Below are 19888 nucleotides of genomic sequence, written 5' to 3'. Positions count from 1 at the left end.
ACTTCTATTTTTTTAATGTAAGAAAAAATAGTTTCTATATTAATCATATGTATCTTCTAAAATTATAATGTAAGACAAAAAAGTTATAATATATATAAAAATGTAAAGATTATTGATAGCACTTTTCATATCATATATATATTTACAATTAAAATATAAAACAAAATATTCCTAAAACTCTCATGCGGCATATATTTTTTTTATTTGAACAGATGAAAACTTTGAAGATGAATCATCTAAAGACTCTTATGTGGAATAAATTTTGGATCACTGATGTAATTAGCTTTGATTTTATTTATTATTAGGTGTTTGTTTTATTTAATATTTAATATTAATGTTTTGGATTTTTAATATTTAATATTTAAATCATATTATGAAAATTATTTTATTCTATATTTTTTATATATTTGATTTTAAATTAGCACATTTAACTCATAATCTAGATGATTTTAGTTCGAGTTCACATATTGAAACTCATATAATAAATGAATTGAACCGAGCTAACTCGTAAAAGACCCGAATTTATAATGAATTGAGTTGAGTCTAGAGAGATAGCTCATTTTGTCACTGATCATTATTTATATACATGCAATTTTGTCATTTATTACCGTAATGTATACAAACGCGCGCGACTAACCCATAAACGAGCAAATTAACAAGGTAAACCTTTTCTCTGAACAACATCAATTCATTAGAGAGTAGTTTAGGTCGGCTAACAAGGTAAACCAACCAGCAACTTTAACACATGCTCCACTAACCAATTAAATTGATCATCTTAATTTACTCTGTATTCGTATACATCATTCCTCGCCGACACGTTAACTTGTTAGGTCAAAGACGCCCATATTCAAATGATGTCGCTATTTTTTTTTTTTTTTTGTAACCTAATGTCGCTATTACTCTATGCATGTTATACATTTTATTTTATTATTGGTTGAATTTTGTTTAAGTAAATAATTAATAAGTTGGTTTTAGAAAATAAAAAACATTAAATATTTTTTAAATTTATTAGTTCAATTCTGAAACGTCATCTATTAGAAAATAAACTGAGTATCCTTTTATTTATTTTAGTATAAATAATTTATCTTTTTGTATGAATGAAACGACATGCACTCGATCTTTCGATGAATCATTGGTTAATAAAACAAAGTAGTTAACGAAAATGATGTAGCCACGCATAACTCATTTCGACCACCATCCACTTAACAAAACTCTATAACTGATAGCAAAGTTTTCCAAATTCACTCGAATAAAAATTCATTAGGAAATAATATTGAATATAGAGATTTTTCAAACTATTTGTTCTCAATCTTAAATCGCTTACCGCTCAAATTTGTGATTATCAAAACTGATAGCAAAGTTCACAATCTTAAATCACTCGAATGATTTTCTTTGCTCTCAATCTTAAATCGTACACGCTGAAACTGGTGATGGTTAGTTCTAAAAATGGTGATAATTAATATATATGCTTGTTAGACATACCTGATGAAATTCCCAATGGAGTAAGCTTCCCTTGCGTACGTACGTATTAATAGGGTTATTTTGCGGGATATCTGCTTCCCCTAAATACGCTTTTCGTACACACAAATAGACACACGCACACGTATATATATATATACGTATGCAATATAAGACTAACACTGGGATCATCATCATCAAGGTGAAGTGGTCATGATGGGGAAGATGGGCACATGAAGAACTAACTCAACACACTTCACACACATCTCTATCATACACACGCATTTGGGGAGAGTATATATACGTGGACTAAGAGATGAGATAGTAATGCACGTGCCCTGCTTCTCCATCTTGCTCAGCACACCTTCTTCATCATTCACTCCTGTCTCTCCGACCACTTAACAAGGGGATGGGAGAGAGAGAGAGGGAGAATGGAGGAGCTCTGGTGACAGGTAGACTCAGCTAAATGTACTAAGTGCTTTCTCATATATAGCAAGTGGAAATATTATATATTCTAATTACCCATCAATATTCTTTTTTTAACTTGGGAATGGTTTACGTGTGTAAAAAATATTTTTTTTCATGTAAGCTAGTATATAAAAACTAAAGTTGTTGTCCTTATAGACGACCTATATGACACTAGATCTCTCTTTATTTTCTAGTTTTTAAAGATCAATCTTTATCTCTATATAGTGCAAAAGGTTCTATATTTTAAAAGTGGTTCAAGAATTGATAATTCACCATTTTTTCGTGGTTAATTGTCCTAATTAACGGATAACACCATCTATTAGAATTGCTTACAGTAAAAAACCTAAATATATATTAAAAAGATAATGGAGACAGCACGCTGACCCATGAACATGCTACCCAAAACCCAAAAGAAAGTGTATGTGCTTGCACATATATACGCATTCATTTTTACCAAAAAATAATAATATATACGCATTCATATACATATACACATTTTATTGAGCACACACATACATTTTTATAATAATGTTTTTGAGCCCACAAGACCTATCCTGCATTATATATTTATATTTAGGTTGCATAAGCTATATATATTAATATCAATACCCGGCCTCGGTATATTTTTATGTAAACACATCAATTACAATACGAGGTATCCTTTGATATATACATGTTTTGTACATAGATGATTGTTCGATAAAAAGTGAGGTAAAATAAATCGAAATTAGGTAGGAGATTTTAATTTTTCCCTATATATAGAGAAATATTTCTGGTGAAATCATTAAAGTGTACCATCCGACAGCTCGATGACTTTTCTTTTTCGACATTAAGGTCGGACTCATGCTGTCGTAATTATTACTTATATATCAAATCATGCTGCGTTACTAATCACTATTTCTCTTATAAACTCATCGTTTATTTTCTAATTTGGTATTCTTTCGGAATAAATCATTATATTTTAATAGATTTCATTTCCTGCATGGCTGCATTTATATGTTATCCAAAACAACTATTTGTACTGATTTTCTCCTGTATTTAAATGAATACGTAAACCTAAAACTATCTATGTGATGGTGAAGCCAGTTTTTATTTAGCAAATGAGGGATGCATTTTGAACCATTTTTGCCAAAATTTTCATCAAATATTTGTTGTCACCGAAATTATTTTGTTGGATTATATACCCGCAGCTACCGTCGTTTGTTGAATACATTTAATTCGAATCTAACTATATAACATCACGTGGGGACCATATTTAATATATATTGGTAGCTTGTACCATATGTATATTGATAGATGTTTCTATATATTTTTTGCATATTCCTTTGGGTGAGTTTTAGCAATCTACGAGTGACCGTGTAGAAGATTTGACACATAAAGTATAAACTAATTTGGGAAATAAGTTTAAAAAAAATATTTTGGGAAACATGAAAAATATTCAAGCGTATTTTCAAGATACTTCAGTGCACAAAGTATATTTTGTATAAATTATTAGAATAAAAACGAGAATATATACCCATTTTATAAAACCCGCAAATACATATAATATATATATATATACATCGTTAAGTTTTATAATGTTCTAGGTTTGAAATGGTTAATATAAAATGAAATGATAAAAGAAATATGACTAATATGTCAAGAAATTTAATGTGAAGGATGATAGCAAGGATATATTTCCTTTTTGGCTTATTTTTAGTGGATAAATGTTAAAATTTAAACAAAATGTTTATACATATTTTATTCCATAAAATTATGCATATAACACCCAAAGCCGTGCTTCAAGTGTATTCAAAAAGACTTTCGTCTAGGGTCCCCAAAATATATATATGGTTTTTAAGAGCTTCAAATTTCAAAAAATAATTAGTAGTAGAATGGTTTAAGTTTGCCATTTATTTATAAACTAAAATCAGCAAGTAAAGATAATTTGACGACATCTTGTACCAATCTTCAAGCAGCTTTAAGGCATGTACATCATTCTCATGTTATTGGGGATGATTTGTGTTTTGAACTGATGGTTCTAAAAAAAACGTTGCCATAAGATTACAAAAAACCTCTTGAAGTTATGAATTTTTTGAAAGGAAGAGAAAAATGTTATCCAGACTCATAAATTTTTTATTAAATATTATTGACGATTCCAGTTTCAGTCACTACTGAAAAAAGATTTTCCAAGTGGAAACTCGTAAAGTTTTATTATCAACCATATCACAAGAAAGATTAAATGGCTTAGTAATTATATTTATAGAAAGAGAATTAGTTAGGAATCTAAATTATGAGAATTTAGTTAAAAAGTTTATTTAAAAAGAAGGAAGAAAAATTTGTCTTAATTTTTTAAATTATTATTTTTCTTTTTAATGTTTTTTTAAATATATATTACGCTCTAATAAAAAAAATAAAAAAACTCATTTTTATATTTACCTCAACCCCACATAACTTTCGCACGGCACTGATAACACCCCAAATTTTATGTGGCTTCGGGTTATCCTCACTGGCTCAGTGTTCTATACGAGGCTGATTGTAATATCCCCTTTTGTCTAGCAATTAGCTGTTGTTGTTCTTCACTTGATTGAATTTGATCCTCTGTTTTGTAATGACTCTTGTTATGGTTAATGTTAATATATATCAGTATTTACAGTGAAAAGAAAAAAAAACACCCCCATTTTTTTTTTCATTTGCATATTTTTGCAGTAATGGTGAATATCATTGTCGAGTAATCTTTTTAACTCTTGAATTATTATTTCTGATTTTTCCATGGAAATTTGACAATGTAAAAGAAAAAACGGTGATTGTTGGTGAGGAATGATAAAAGACAATGTGGGACTGAAAGTTGCCCACCCCTAAGAAAAGTCGTAATCAAAGTCCACTTCTAAGTTCTAGGTCCTATCTCGTGAAAATCATTGAGATGCTTCTCTTGTCTTCAAACAGTATTTTGTGATCTATACTGTTAAACACTCTTAACCTAAATTTCATTTTTTTCTTCTCAAACTTTTTATATAGTGTCAAACCAATGTTTTCTCTTTGATCCTTTTTTTTGAACAAAAATGTTTCCCCTCTGATATATGCCTTTAAAACTGAATGTCTAGGTTCACCATTCTTGACTTGCACTAGCCAGGTCAACTTTTTTTCCCCTCTCAAAATGTAAGGATATATTTTTGAAAATTTTGTTTTTGCTTACTCTAAAAGCAAGAAACAAACAAATGATAACATGATTATTTCTAATGTGTTCAGGTTAATTTAAATTCAACCATTCTGTAGTCATAACTATTACTGCAATGATTTAAACAAATGTTTTTAATTAAATTATAATAAATAAATATATATATATAGTATAATGTATATACAAGCTTAATAAAAACATGTCTATTTTGGGAATAATTGTTAACTTTCGATCATTTTCATTCTTAAATCCTTTTAACAGTTTTTGGATCATGTACATTCTTAAACTCTTTGAACAATTTTTTTTGTCTGCAATGTCTAATTTTCAGGGCGATCCATAAAGTTTATCGTAGTCATGTAATTGTCAATGAACGATTTATAATGATCACAATGCTATGTTTGAATACTTATAATATTTTATCAGAATTTATTGCATGTTACTTAACTTGTCAAACTTGGTAGGCTAAGACTAATTAAATTGTTTTATCATGGCCTTGATAGAATTAAGGAAAATTCATTGTTTCTCATTCCGCATGTCCAAATCAACTAATTACCTATGAGTATGTGACTACGAGGATTTCTTAAAAACACTTTTTCGGTTGCTCAATAAGAAAGGAAGAAAAATGTAAAAAGAAAGAGACAACACAGATGGGATGTAGTGACTGAATTACAAGTCCCCTTCAAGAGATCATGAGAAATCTTCAATAGCCTATGAGAATATAATTCAACAATGACTCCATTTTCAAAAGGTTTGATACATTTGCATGGACCTAAAATATATATATGTGACCATATATATACACTAGCGTGTTTAAAATTTCAAGATTTAAAATTATTATCAAAGACAGATCAATTTATGATTGATAATCGAGTTAGTTTTGCGAGTAAAATATATCTTATTAATTATAAATATATAAATAAACTAGTTATTGAACAATATAACATTGCATATATTCATTTATTTTGAAATCTCTCTCTCTTTTTGAAGATATTATATATACATGTATATATTGAGAAAATGGAAAACAATAATTTCTCGTAATATTAATTTATGGTCCAGAAAAGATTAATTAGTTATTTCAGAAGTAAATCGATCAAATTTTCTCCATAAATCTTAAATTTATTATCTTGTGTTTTTGTAGAATCAATTTGTAGTTATAACTCTTTAAATGTATTAATGAAAGATGTGTTTTAAAAAATGTTACATTTTAAAATATGTTTGTTACTACTAATTGGAAGGGAATATTCTCCATAAATTATGGGAATGACACTTGGCATACACTGTAAAATAGAAGAGTGATGGAGATATGAGTGGAGAGAATTCAGTACGCGGTAGAGATTAGAATAATTCCATAACAGAAGTTGCGCCAAAAGGTTTTTAATGCAAAAGACAATAACACTTTCAAATTTACATACATCCATTTGAATATTGGTAAAGTGAAATTGACATCACATTTCCATTCTAACAAACTAAACTTGGTTATTCTCTCCCAACAATTTAATCAACCTTAATGATAAGAAAAAAACAATATAATCAACCAATTTTACTTATATGAGCCAAACACCAATATAGATAATAAATCACACGTCGAGAAGCCTCTTATATAACTCTAGCATGGTTGTTTGATATTGTTATTTTAGAGATATTAGACTAAGAGGCTTTCTGTTTTATTTTTATCTTGTAATACTTCTTACCGAACATTTGTAGATTTGACACTTTCTAGTTTTGTCTTTATCACTAATTATTACTAGAGCTTGATCCGTACGTCCGTGCGGATATTTATTTTCACTTTTATATACATGAATATTATTTAAATATTTATTAGATAATATTTTAAATATTATCATATCTTAAAATATTTATAAACACAATAATTAATGCCTAATTACGAACAAACATTAGATAATGAAAACATATCTGCTAATCTTTTACTTTTCTTGTTGTAATGGTTACAGTCCTTACGAAGCTAGTTGGGTTGAAATGTAGAAGATAGTATGGACCTATGTATATATTGGTCGCCATTCAGACAGAGATAGTGGACATCTCACCAACATGCACATAGCTCTTTTAACTGTCGGCTCAATTGTTTTAAGATATCTACTACATAGTAGTTGTTTTTTTCAATTGTTTATGCTAGAAAAAGAAGTCAATATATATTGATACCACATCGTCTTTCAAATTTAAGGGTTTGAAACTCTTACATATATGTGATTCCAACAAAATATAATACAGAGCCACAAATTAGCTTTCCTTATTATTTTATTAGTTCAGCTGAATATTTGATTAGATAAGGTTAATTGACAATTAAATAAATTCTTTAAATTCTTTTGAGATATACTGAAAGAGGCATGGACTAAATATTTGATTAGATAAGGTTAATTGACAATTGATGAGAGACGAGGTGGTGGTGGCAGACATGCATCACACGAAATCTGCCACTTACACAGATAAGCGAACATACTGTTGTGACCTTTTTGTAATTAAATATAGCACGCTTAATTAGCTTCCAAATGCACTCCCTGATAAGTGCTAACTACACTATTATTGTTTTAGCTATATATCCAAACTGTTCTAATTCTCGTCTAACCAAAACTTGATATAAGGAAATAGACAGCTGGCAAAAATAATAATAATCTAAACTGTTCCAAGCTATGAGCTTATACTACTCCATTGTTATATTTAAAGAAAAAACTGACATTTTAAACCATTACAATGAAATTTACACGAATTGTTTGCTTAGAGGTTAAAAAAGCTAGTAAAACAAATTAAAGATTAAAGTGTGTATAAATGTCAATTTGAAAGAAAAGACATTTTGATTGGCTGGAAGAAAAATTAAACCAATAACATCTCTATAATATTATTTAAAAAATCATTTTTTTCTACGAGTTGTATTAATGTTAATGTTAATTTTTACGATGGTTAACTACAGAAATATGCTTAATGAATTAAAAATATTATTTTTAATTTTTATTGTTAAAATATTTAATAATTCTGTCAATAAATTTTTAATTTTAGTTTCTTTTTTTTCTATTTTCAAATGAGATATATAATAAAATAAATATTTAAAAATAAAATATGAAAGATATATTTACACAAAATAATGAAAAATATTTTATGAATATACGAACAAAATGTATTTTAGATATAATATAATCATAAAAAGAAAAGTTCACAAAAAAAAAACAATCTTGATATTAATAATCTTCCTTTTAGAAATAAAAAGTTATTTTATTTATATCAATATATTTTCTCGAATTATTGCAAAAAGGTAATTTAAATAGCTTAAACTAATATATTTTTGATGAACTAAAAATATTTTATAATTGCTACAGTTGACGTGTTTATTCATTTTTGCATTATTTTTTTGTCATTTTGATTTTAATTGTTTTTATAATTTTTACAAACTACATAAATAAATCAAATATATATGAATTTTAACCAAACCTAATATACCACTAGTAAACTCTTTAAGGTTTAATAATTTTTATTTTGATTTTTATATATTTATAAAATGTAATATACCAATAATAAGAATACATAAACCAATATATATTTTTATGGTTAAGATTATTTATATTATTTTTAATTTTTAATTTATCTTTTTTGCATCTATTTATAAAATATAAAGTTATTTAATTTTTTTTTTAAATATTATTTTTAAATATTAATATTTGTTTATGAAACTTCATACTTACCATCACTTTACTTTTTTTTTACAAATCAAAAATGTAAAATTATATTTGAAAGTATAATTATATATTTAAAATAAAGATCTGAAATTTCTAATAAATAAAACTAATTATTTTTTTAAACTGAAATCAAAGTAGTTATACTCTATTTGAAGAAATATATGCAATTCAATATAATCCACAAAATGAATAATTTAAACAATACATATTTTTATACTTAAAACCAAAAATGAAAATGCAAATAACAAAATTTATGAACATTCAATCTAGTCAGAACAAAAAATACTATATTTTAATTTATAGAAATAAATGTATTTTAATATTTCCAAATAATAATCAAATCTATTAGATATTACATATTCAAATTACATAATTCAAATTACATAATTAAAATTATATAATATTATTTAAAATAAATTATGTATAATTTAAAAATTATTTAAATTTAAATATTGATAAAAATGTATAAAATATTTATTTTCAAAATATTTATATTCATTCATGAACACACATAAAAGTCGCATAATTTTAAATATTAGAGTAACCTAAGGAGATTTTGAATTGGGCTTGATAGAGAAACCCAAGAGTCATCTAAAGAAAAAATGAGTATGATTATTGGGCTCAAACAAAACAAGGTCTCTAATCGGATGATTCGACGCGCGAAAGAATTTAACTATCTGAATCCCCCCCCCCCCCACCACACTACTGTCTACTGATTACAGTAAATTAACGCCAGCAAATCTGAGAAGCGTTCGATTTCAAAGCAGAGGTTCCAGCTTTTAATAGAACCTTTCTCGAGCTTGGTCACACGAAAACCTGAGAAGAATTTTGTTCACTTATGGTGTAGCTTTTGCACTCTTTTATGTATGAGTTTATTTATTATTATTACTGGAAAGTGCTAATGTTACGACTCTCTCCAATTTGGAATAGTTGTATTTAAGGTGGGTCGATGCTTTTATAAATATTGCCACAGCTCGATATTTTTTTTTCTTTTACTGTATACACTCCAAAATCATGATGTGTGGAGTGTGGTAAACCTTAAAAATAATAGACCAATTTTATAAGAAGGACAAGAAAGAACCCTACACATATATACAATAACTATTTTTGGTTGCTAGCTAGTCGCTTCATAAACACACTACTGTTTATAACATCATAAATTCATAAGGCTTTTTTTTTTAATTTACTAGGTAAAGAGTAAACCACCAGATACAACTGTGTTTTACTTTAGTCTACACAGTTAAATAGCCAACAGCAAGCTAGGTAACGAACCACGAGGTAGATCCCTTGGTACGCTCTCCCAAACCGTGCAACCCCCCATGTCCCATCCTATTGCCCCACGACTGTAATCCGTGACAGTGATCCATGTGTTGAAATACTCCCTTAGCTCAGTGACCACTCCGTCTTTCAACTTCCAAACGTGGACCCAGTACACTTGTGAACCCTCCCATCCTTCTGCTATGACGCAGCCATGACCAGGCACCACTACTTGTACAGTGCTTGGCTCGAACCTGAACGAAACCTGGCTCGGTGGTTCCCCTGTTAGTAGTCTCATCATGTGTTGACAATTGTGCGGTCCATGGAACCACCATTCCACGTCACTGGCCACCAATTTGGCCACCGTCGATGCGTCACCTTGTTGCAAAGCTCTGTAGAGTAACTCTATATTTCCCCGGTTTTTCATTTCAGGGGTTGTCAAACGCTCTACGTTATGTGCTTCCATTTGTGTTTATTTCTCTTTCTTGGAATTTGAACAACGGATATGGTTCCGAGGAGAAACGTTTTTCTTTTATGTATGTATATGTATGTAGTAGGATTCTGTCTAGTTTTCGGTCTCTTTTATAGTCAAACATAAGTTCTCGGTACAAGGGGTCATCTGCTGCTGTTCTTTTTCCAATCGTCGCCTTAACTCTTTTTAATTTATTTATGGCCAATTGTTTATTTTTTTGTCGGTGATAATAGCAATAACGTATTGTATGCCGTTTTTCTGACTAGCTAGTCCCCTAAAATTACATCAGATATTGTTTGCCTTAGTTCGCTTCTAAAACATTTCTCTCGGATAAAAATTTGAACTTACATATAACGATCTCATGGTATTTGGATACCAATGACAACAATACTATATAGGTTGTTGTTAGAAATTAATACATAAATATTGTTTAGTATATATAATATAGCTTTTTTATCAATATAATATAGCTTACAAGAAGATTGTTGGGCTTTTTTGCTCAATAACCAAAAAAAAAGAAAAATTAGATTTTGGGAGAGAGAGTAGAGAGAGATAGGAAGAAAAAGTAGGAGAGATGGGGAGATTTTGGTTAGATTTTTAATTTTGTTTTTTTTCTTAGCTATTTGGCCTAATTTCCCAAGATTGTTTAGTATACATAATATCCAATTATATAACTTTTTGGAAAATAGTCTAAAAACGGACAATTAAAAGAGAGTGAGAGACTTCCTTCATACTATATGAATCCCTCCTCGTCTTCTCTTGATCGTGGTTGTGAATCCCTCCTCGTCTTCTCCGATTCTCAGGTTCTTATGAATCTAATCAACAATCGAAGCAGGAACTTGGAGATTGCAGGAATCCTAAACGACATCTATCTTCTTTCCACTCTTTTAATGCTATTCAGTTTAAGTTTATCCCTAGAGCAGCTAATGGTACTGCTGACTCTGTAGCCAAACAGACCCTGGCCTTTATGTTTCCCTAAGAGTATTAATGAAATCATAGTTTGAACAAAAAAAAAAAAAGAGTGAGAGACTTCCTTCATACTATATGAATGACCAATATTTTAAATGTTAACACAAAAATTTGAAAAATCGCAAGGATTTCTAACCTATGTGGATGACCTAAAGAGGTGAGCATAAACTAAAAAATCTAACAATTTGTATTATACCCATAATAGTAACAGTTTGCAGATAACAAAAAAATAAATCAAATCATCGGAAAATGTGTAGTGGCAAAGACGAGTCAAAGATGCAAACATAGTTTTCAGATACTTTGTAAGTTTTATTTTCCAAAGTAATGCTCATGTTTCTATTTTTGAGTTTATAATAAAAGTTTTCCAGTCTGAACTATATTTTTTACATAACCTCTTACTATTAATTATTTTATTTTTTCTTTCCATTTTTTCTTCGAACTTTATTCTTTCTATTTTCTAGCTAAAGGTGTGAAAGTATAGCTAATACTCTCTCTATTTTCTAATATACGATATTTTAGGAAGTTTTTTTTTGTTTTGAGAAATTTTTGATGTTTCAATATATAAAATACTTTTATTTTTCTATGTAACTTTTAACTGTATTAAATTTTTTGTAGTCAATAGTATTTTGTTCTATATTTTATTCTCATACTTCTTTTACGGTTTCAAGGTTTCCAACTTGTATTATCTCAGGTACCAGGATCGAAATCTGGTTCTAATACCAATTATTAAATCAAATGCTCAAACTCAACGTGTATTGCTTAACAAAATCACTCAAAACTAAAACTTACAAAATTCATAAGTTATAACTTACAACAACCTTGCATCTCTTTATATACAAAATATAATTCTTAAACACATTAGACATCAAATGTTTAGATAACTCTAAAACATTCTTAACTAACCATAACTTGCACTTCAGGTTACTTCAAGTTTATTCCAACATCTAGAACATATTTATAACGAAAGGAGTACATATCTAGAACATCTACTCGTTTGGAATGCTCTTATCTCGTCTTACTGATGCCGATCCAGTTAAGTTAATATCTAAGTAATTATGCTTAAAGTTAGTTCATAGTTAATACCTGAACCAGATGCACACAATTTTTTTATTCTGTCTCTAGTGAACAATCACAATATGTCTCCATCTTAATTCCCACTAGATTCGTCCAGTTGTTATTATAAGTGAGCCAGCAAATAGAAATTAAATGAAAACGTTTTAGTCGGTTTAGTGATATAGCCTTTTGGTGTGTGTCAGAAAATATTTTCCAAAATTTATAAAGATTGAGTATATAGTAGTGTCTGTTGCCTTTTGGGGTTTGCCTGTGATAACTGAAGAGTCAGATTATCCAGGGTTAGACTAACTTGACTTAAGTTATACTAATATAGAAATTTATGAGTGGAGTGAATCTTATAGGATAAACACATCTCCAAACTATGTATATATTTATTTATAGAGCTGAATATTTTTTTATATTTTCTCTTAAGATAGAAAAAAAAATCTACATTTTTAATGAGAAAATCTATTATATAGTTATATATTGGAACAAACTCACTTTATAGTTTTTATTATTTAGAGAAATATTTAAACATAGATATAGATATGAGTTGGAGATAAAAGTTAATAGTATAGTTCTTCTGCTTTTTTAAAGTGTCTTTTTATACAAATTAAAAAAAATTTAATAATTACCACTATTTAACTAAAAGTGTCTGATAAAAATAAATTTATTGTTTTAAATTGAAATTAATATTAAAATAAATATAAATTACATACGAAAATGTGTCAAATTGCATTTTTGATAAATTAGATAAAATATTTGTGATTGAAATGGAGGAAATGTGTAGTCCTTATATCATTTAATGAGCATTAAAGAGGCCAAGTTGGATCCAACTAAACCCCTCGTGCACACTGTCGGGATTTGGACATTCTCTTTAGAACCTACAATAATTGACTTGTACTATTCTGATCTGATTCTGACCCAAAACATGTATTGGCTTTTCATGTTTCTATGGTTACAATCTTTCGAAATCAGCTCGGTTATGATAAACCAGTTTTTTCTGTGGTTAGAAAACGGGTTTGATGTCTATCCAGATACTGGTACGGGTGTCAATTTGACTACCCAAGCCTGGACATTATGATAGCCGAAATGAGATCTAAAATTCCTAAATTATATGTGAACAAACATGTTAATTAGAAAAAAATGCCAAGAAAGCAATTCAATGTACAATCAAAACATTTTGATAAGTTAAAAAAAAAAACAGAAGAACTATAATTGTTAACACCGTTAGGTATTAAAATTAGTAGAAAAGTTAGTTTTTTTTTTCTCTAACTGTGGGAGTTCTAGGTTTTAGGAGTAGAACAAGTAGTAACGTGTGGACAACAGGAACACCGCATGTATCAAAGTTAAGAAGCGTCAAATAGATTGATACAAGACGCATATCCATGTATAATCGAAATTTAATTGCGAATTTCTGGTTAAATGTACCTTGTCGAATTTGGCAGTTTTTTTATTGGGTCGTGGACTGCCTCTGGGGTCGACATCATCCTCCTCCTATCTCTATCTTGTACCAAAAATACAAATTAGTAAATATTATAACTATTACAATTAACATATTTAGTAATCCATACGAAATGATTAAATGTAAAATCCTATTAACAAAACATCTAGACTTTTTAATTATACTATTTTCTTAACTATCTGAAAATCTAAAAACTAATTAGGCTTGTAATCCCCTAAATATTATTTATGAAGTGAATTTTTAAATTTTGCTTATATGTTACCACTGCATTCATCTGAAAAAAATTAATAACATGGTTTAACTAAAAGATGCCATGGTTTTCCTCTTATTATGATATTTAATAATTTAGTGATAAAGACTTTGAATTTATGTAAGATTCTTAAAATAAGATAGTTACAAAATTTAATTACATGCCATAAAGTAAATTATATTAAAATTATAAACGATAAACTATATACATATTATTTAATTAAAATGAAATTATGATAAAATATGTCATTTGTATTATTATTTATATTTTCATAAAAATAGTTACAAAAGTATTTTAAAAAATAAATTATGATCATTTTGATTAAAATTTATGAATTTTAAAAAATTAGGTTATAATTGGATCCAAAGTTATATATATATATATATATATATGAGTAATCAAGTTTTAAATCTATTAAAATGATTTGGATTTAAATGTTATATAATAATTGTTGTGTGGTGATTATTTATTTATTGCGATAAATAAAATAAATAAATTTGATTGATGTAATATTATTAAACAAAAAAGCTATTTGAAACTATGTTTTAAAATATATAAATACAAGAGAATCAAAATTTTTATTTTAACATAATTTACTTAAGTGACCCAAAAAATTAAATTTAAATATTGTAAAGTCAAAAAAATATAAATAATTATTTATAGTTTTATTTTTTATTGTTAAAATGATAAAATGAAAACTGTATATAAAATTATTAAAAACATTATTTATGTTCAAGGCGCAAAAAAATAACTAGTTATTCTACAAAAACTAACATGCTTGTGCATAAAATTATTTTATTTAACTAGAGAGTGTATGGGGTTTCAGTGAAAATAATCTCCTAGGTTCGAGGCCGGCCAACACTAATACCGCTGACATGGCGTAAAGCATCTCTCTAACAATGAAACTTATTCTAAACCACTAGCCTAACACACCGGTAGTCGAATAGAATTATCTTTCGACAAACATCACTCGAGATCGCTAACCTATTTCAGAACTGTATTTGAAATTGTTGGTGTGCATACATGTATATAATTGTAGTATCTACTAATCTACAAGGGGCATGCAACAAACACAAGCCTAGGCTGTTTGGTAACATGTTTCTACTTTCCATTGGCCTAGAAAATTACCTTTGGTCTACTGCGTTTGTGGTAATTCATCTACTTATATATAAAGTAATCTATTTTTTTTATATTATTCTATTTTTTCCTTTAAAATAAGGTATTATTGGAGAAGAACTCCATTCTATTATAGAGTAATTCTATTTAGGAAAAAAAAAAAAAGAGTGAACCATTGAAGATGATCTGGAAATTGGGTTTTATTATAAATTTCAAACTCTAATTTGGATCAAAATAGTGGGCTACATTTTTTTACTGGATTTAAGCTAATCAGGGCCAACTATTTTAAATTATATTTAGGCCCAACAATTTATATTCTCTTTTGTACACTGTATATAGTCTATACTCTTACAACATTTATGAGTGTGTTTACAGAGAGAGTTAAATGTAGGAATCTTATGATGTTTCATTGGAGGCCTACGTGATACTATAGTCGTGACACTTTTCCAGTTTTTTTTTCCAACTACAGTTATAAAGAATAAAATGAAACAAATGACCGTCAAGTCTGACACTTTCAAAGGAGCGGTTCGAGAAGTAAAAAAAAAATATAGAAACTTAAAAGGACTTATGTGAGTGATGTGGGACTTGTGTGTTGTGTCGTTACAAGCCTACAAGCCAAAATAAGGGCTGTGAAGACGAGGAGATTTAGGGGCGAGTGGAATAGCAGCAGCGTTGCGCTGTGGAGTGGAGGGTTAAGGAAAGTGAAACTGGACGCATCCCTAAGATCACTACTTGATCCGAGTCATATAAAACCACATGGAAGCTCGTGGCAGTGGAAAGACAATAATTATAAATAGATATACCTGAGGTCTTTGTTTAATTTGCTAGAAAAAAAGATATATATGCTTGAGTAGATTTCTACTAGTAAGTAAAATTATAATATGAAATAATAACTATAAAAAGACTTGAAACAGGCTGAGTTAGCTACCAAGTACTGGAAGAAGATAACTGCACAAAAAGGAAAAAAGAAAAAATAATCTGATACAAGAAGAGGTAGGCATGACAGTCATTTCAGATATCGGTTCGAGTATTTTAGATATCAGATAGTTCGGATAGGGGATTAGAAGATCCATCTACTATATAACTCATTTTCAGATTCGATTCAGTTCGGATAATAAAACTAGGAATCGGAAAATACCCGAAAAATTGGTTCTTATTTGGTTCTGGTTCTGGTTCGGATAAAATTCGGATAAAATATAGATTTTAGAGTAAAATGTCAAATAATATACATAGGGTTCTAGCCGTGGAATAAGCTAGCTGAAATTTTCAGTGGCAGATCTACATGGAGTATGAGTGGGGCAGCTGTCCACTATAAATTTGTGATTTTAGTATAATTTTAGTCAATTTTTTTTTAAGTTGCCCCTGTTAAAATTTCAAAGTTATAAAAAGTTTGGACAGTGTTTTATAGTTTTGCCCTTGATCAAATCTTGTTCTAGATCGGCCACTGGGAATTTTGTCGGTATGTGTGGTGACGGCGCGTGTGATCCCTTTGCATTATATTCGCCGGTGGTGGTGGTGATTGTAATGTTGCGTTTTGTTCCGTTTTTGTGAAAGACCGTGACTCTCTGGGTCCCAAAAGTGTTACACCCCGTTCCAGGCTCGGAGTAGTACCAAAACAAAAAAAGGCGACTCGGAGATTCAGTGTGAACAGCTCACGCCACTCCTTAATCACAATTTTAATGACTAATCTAGTCTTTCCCCTCCCAACACACCCAGCTTGCAAAATACTACTCATTATTGATACTTTAAAGATTATTTTGCTTTATTTTTGGAATATGTAACTAACTAAACAAGCACATGTCCGTTACATTTTAGTATACTAAAAGTATTACCGGCAAATGATTTGGCATCAAAAAAATTGTTTGATAAAATATAAACCAAATGATTACTTCCCTAATCACCTGCTTCATCAAAATGATTATGGAACCGCCCAACATTATTATGACTTTCATTTCTGACATTATTGTTTTTTTTTCTCGATTCTTGATATCAAATTATCAATATTAATATTTCTTCTCCATTATGATTAAAAAGGTAATACAGCTATGTGTTTCTAACCCACGTTCACTTAGCTTGCTAATCTTAAGAAAAATGTTAAGTAAAATGCAACGGATGATGATATTTAACAGTAATCCATGATCAATTAAAAATGAGAAAGAGGTGTGAGCCCATATATTTAGAGTCAACGATCAATAGAGAGAGAGAGAGAGAAAAGAGTGTGGTGTAGCTAAGCATTCATAATAGGACATGAATGATCTTGAAATAAAAATCCCCTTAATCTTCAACATATATTAATGGTAGTGTGAGTTCAGTGAGACTACTAGTAATACTACTATTATGTCTGAATTAAAGCATCATTGATAATTGCTTACGCTGCATTGGATCCATTAAACTTTAGCTTTTTTATTAAAAAAATTCTATGAGGAAAAAAAGGTTTGAAGAATTGGGATAGAGTAAAACTGCGACATTATTGATAGGAATTTTGACGAATTTAGAGAATACTAATTGCTTTGGGGGGGAGGAGAAGAAAGAAAGAAAGAGGGGTCAGAGGGGCAATTACGAAGAGATAAAGTAGAAACGGCAACGTTTTAAGAAAAAGGAGAATCCGCGTTACGCGCTCTAAACTCCCCCACTCGCTTCGCTTCGCTTCACTCTGATATGTCTCGAAGTCTGTTGCCGGCCACACCGCCTTCGTCGTCGTCGGAAGCCTTTGGCGAACTATGCGCTGCTTTTCACGTTATTGTAATTGTATTTTGACAAGCCTAATCGGAGCTAATCACACCTCTGCTCGTTTTGTTTGTGTGTAAGATTAGGAAGATGGAGGGGAAGGCAGCAGGAAGCAGCAGCTTGTTGCGGAATATGATGGTTCGCGTGCTTCTCCTAGGCGTCCTCCTCTTCCTCCTTCGTTTTGCTTACGTCATCACCCTCACCGGCGAATCTTGCAATCGCGGCGACTTCTGCTTCTTCTCCCTCCCTCCCGATCTCGTCTCCGTCATCGCATCTACCTCCCCTGGCGCCGATGACGACCATCTGCTCAAATCCGTTCAGTTCTACTCCTCCGTCTTTCGCGACCTCATCTCCGATGGTTTTCTCTCCCCTCATTCCAAGTCTCTCTGCGTGGAAGCTACGCCTGCTGCCCGAGAGGTTTTCTCCCTCAGAGAGCTTGGCGTGAAGGACTCCATCGGTATCTCTAAGAAGGCTTCCCGTCCCTTGGTGGTGAAAGGCGAGGCTCACTCTATACCCTTCCAGGACAATACTTTCGACTTCATCTTCTCCGGTGGCGGCCGCCTCGGGATGTCGTTGAAGCCGTTGGAGTTTGCCGAGGAGATTACAAGAACACTGAAGCCCCAAGGGATTGCGGTGGTTCACGTTGCTGCTACTGATACTTACAGTTTCAATTCATTCCTTGATTTGTTTAATTCTTGCAGTTTGGTGAAGATGCGTGATCTAGATTCTCCTCCTTTTGATTCTCCTCATATCAGAGAATTCGTTATTCAGAAATACTCTGGAGGTCACCATAAGAAGAGTTCTGCTGGTGGCAAGTGCTGGATCCCTGGTTACAAAACAGACTTGATTCGAGACGCTGAGCCCCTCATTCAAGAGGAGCCTCTTAAGCCATGGATCACTCTCAAGCGCAACATTCAAAACGTTAAATACATTCCTTCCATGGTAGACATTCGTTTCAAGAGTAGATACGTTTACGTTGATGTTGGTGCTCGGAGCTACGGTTCAAGCATTGGGAGCTGGTTCAAGAAACAGTACCCCAAGCAGAACAAAACTTTTGATGTTTTTGCCATTGAGGCCGACAAGGCCTTTCACGAGGAGTATAAGATCAAAAAGAAGGTGCAGCTTTTGCCCTATGCAGCTTGGGTGAGGAACGAGACTTTGTCCTTTGAGATCAATCACGATCCGGGGAAAGAAGTGGAAGCCAAAGCAATGGGCAGGGGGATGGGCAGAATCCAGCCTGTTAAGAAATCTTCCTCGAGCTTAGCTGGAGAGGTGAACCTGATTCAAGGGTTTGATTTCGCTGACTGGTTGAAGAAGAGCGTGAGAGAGAGGGACTTTGTTGTGATGAAGATGGATGTTGAAGGAACCGAATTTGATCTGATCCCGAGGCTGATCAAGACTGGAGCCATTTGTCTAATAGATGAGCTGTTCCTTGAATGCCATTACAACAGGTGGCAGAGATGTTGTCCTGGCCAAAGGAGCCAAAAGTACAACAAAACTTATAACCAGTGCCTACAGCTCTTCACTTCGCTCAGACAAAGTGGGGTGCTTGTCCATCAATGGTGGTAATGGTTGCATTATCTCCTTCTTCTTACATGGCTTGGGGTGATTTTTAATCTATAAATGTACTTTCTTCTTCTAGAATATAAACAACAAGGATATTGTAGGGTTTCTATTAAGGCACAGAAAAAAAAAAACTCTGTTCTGTTTTTAAATTCCCTTTACTGTAAGAATTTTAGATTGAAATGAAAAAAATTGAATTTCTCTCACTTGCACAAACCTTGCTGTATTTATATATGATCTTGTG

At 30.6% G+C, this 19888-nt stretch overlaps 2 protein-coding genes across 2 annotated transcripts; one reads left to right on the top strand and one right to left on the bottom strand.

Moving 5' to 3' along the window:
• Window positions 1-9898: 9898 nt before the first annotated feature.
• On the bottom strand, window positions 9899-10743 carry LOC106435448 (wound-induced protein 1). Its single transcript, XM_013876334.3, has one exon. The coding sequence runs from the start codon at window positions 10493-10495 to the stop codon at window positions 10013-10015; it is 483 nt and encodes a 160-aa protein (XP_013731788.2). The 5' UTR covers window positions 10496-10743; the 3' UTR covers window positions 9899-10012.
• Window positions 10744-17814: 7071 nt separating this feature from the next.
• On the top strand, window positions 17815-19843 carry LOC106435463. The gene has a single exon (XM_013876359.3). The coding sequence runs from the start codon at window positions 18172-18174 to the stop codon at window positions 19648-19650; it is 1479 nt and encodes a 492-aa protein (XP_013731813.1). The 5' UTR covers window positions 17815-18171; the 3' UTR covers window positions 19651-19843.
• Window positions 19844-19888: the final 45 nt, after the last annotated feature.

This window comes from Brassica napus, chromosome C2 (assembly GCF_020379485.1).
Source record: "Brassica napus cultivar Da-Ae chromosome C2, Da-Ae, whole genome shotgun sequence".
Classification (NCBI taxonomy): Eukaryota; Viridiplantae; Streptophyta; class Magnoliopsida; order Brassicales; family Brassicaceae; genus Brassica; species Brassica napus.
This window is presented reverse-complemented; position numbering and strand designations above follow the sequence as displayed.

Bases quoted from the DNA above. Each gene is read 5' to 3' on its own strand.
- LOC106435448 (XM_013876334.3), bottom strand. From the start codon at position 10,495: ATGGAAGCACATAACGTAGAGCGTTTGACAACCCCTGAAATGAAAAAC.
- LOC106435463 (XM_013876359.3), top strand. From the start codon at position 18,172: ATGGAGGGGAAGGCAGCAGGAAGCAGCAGCTTGTTGCGGAATATGATG.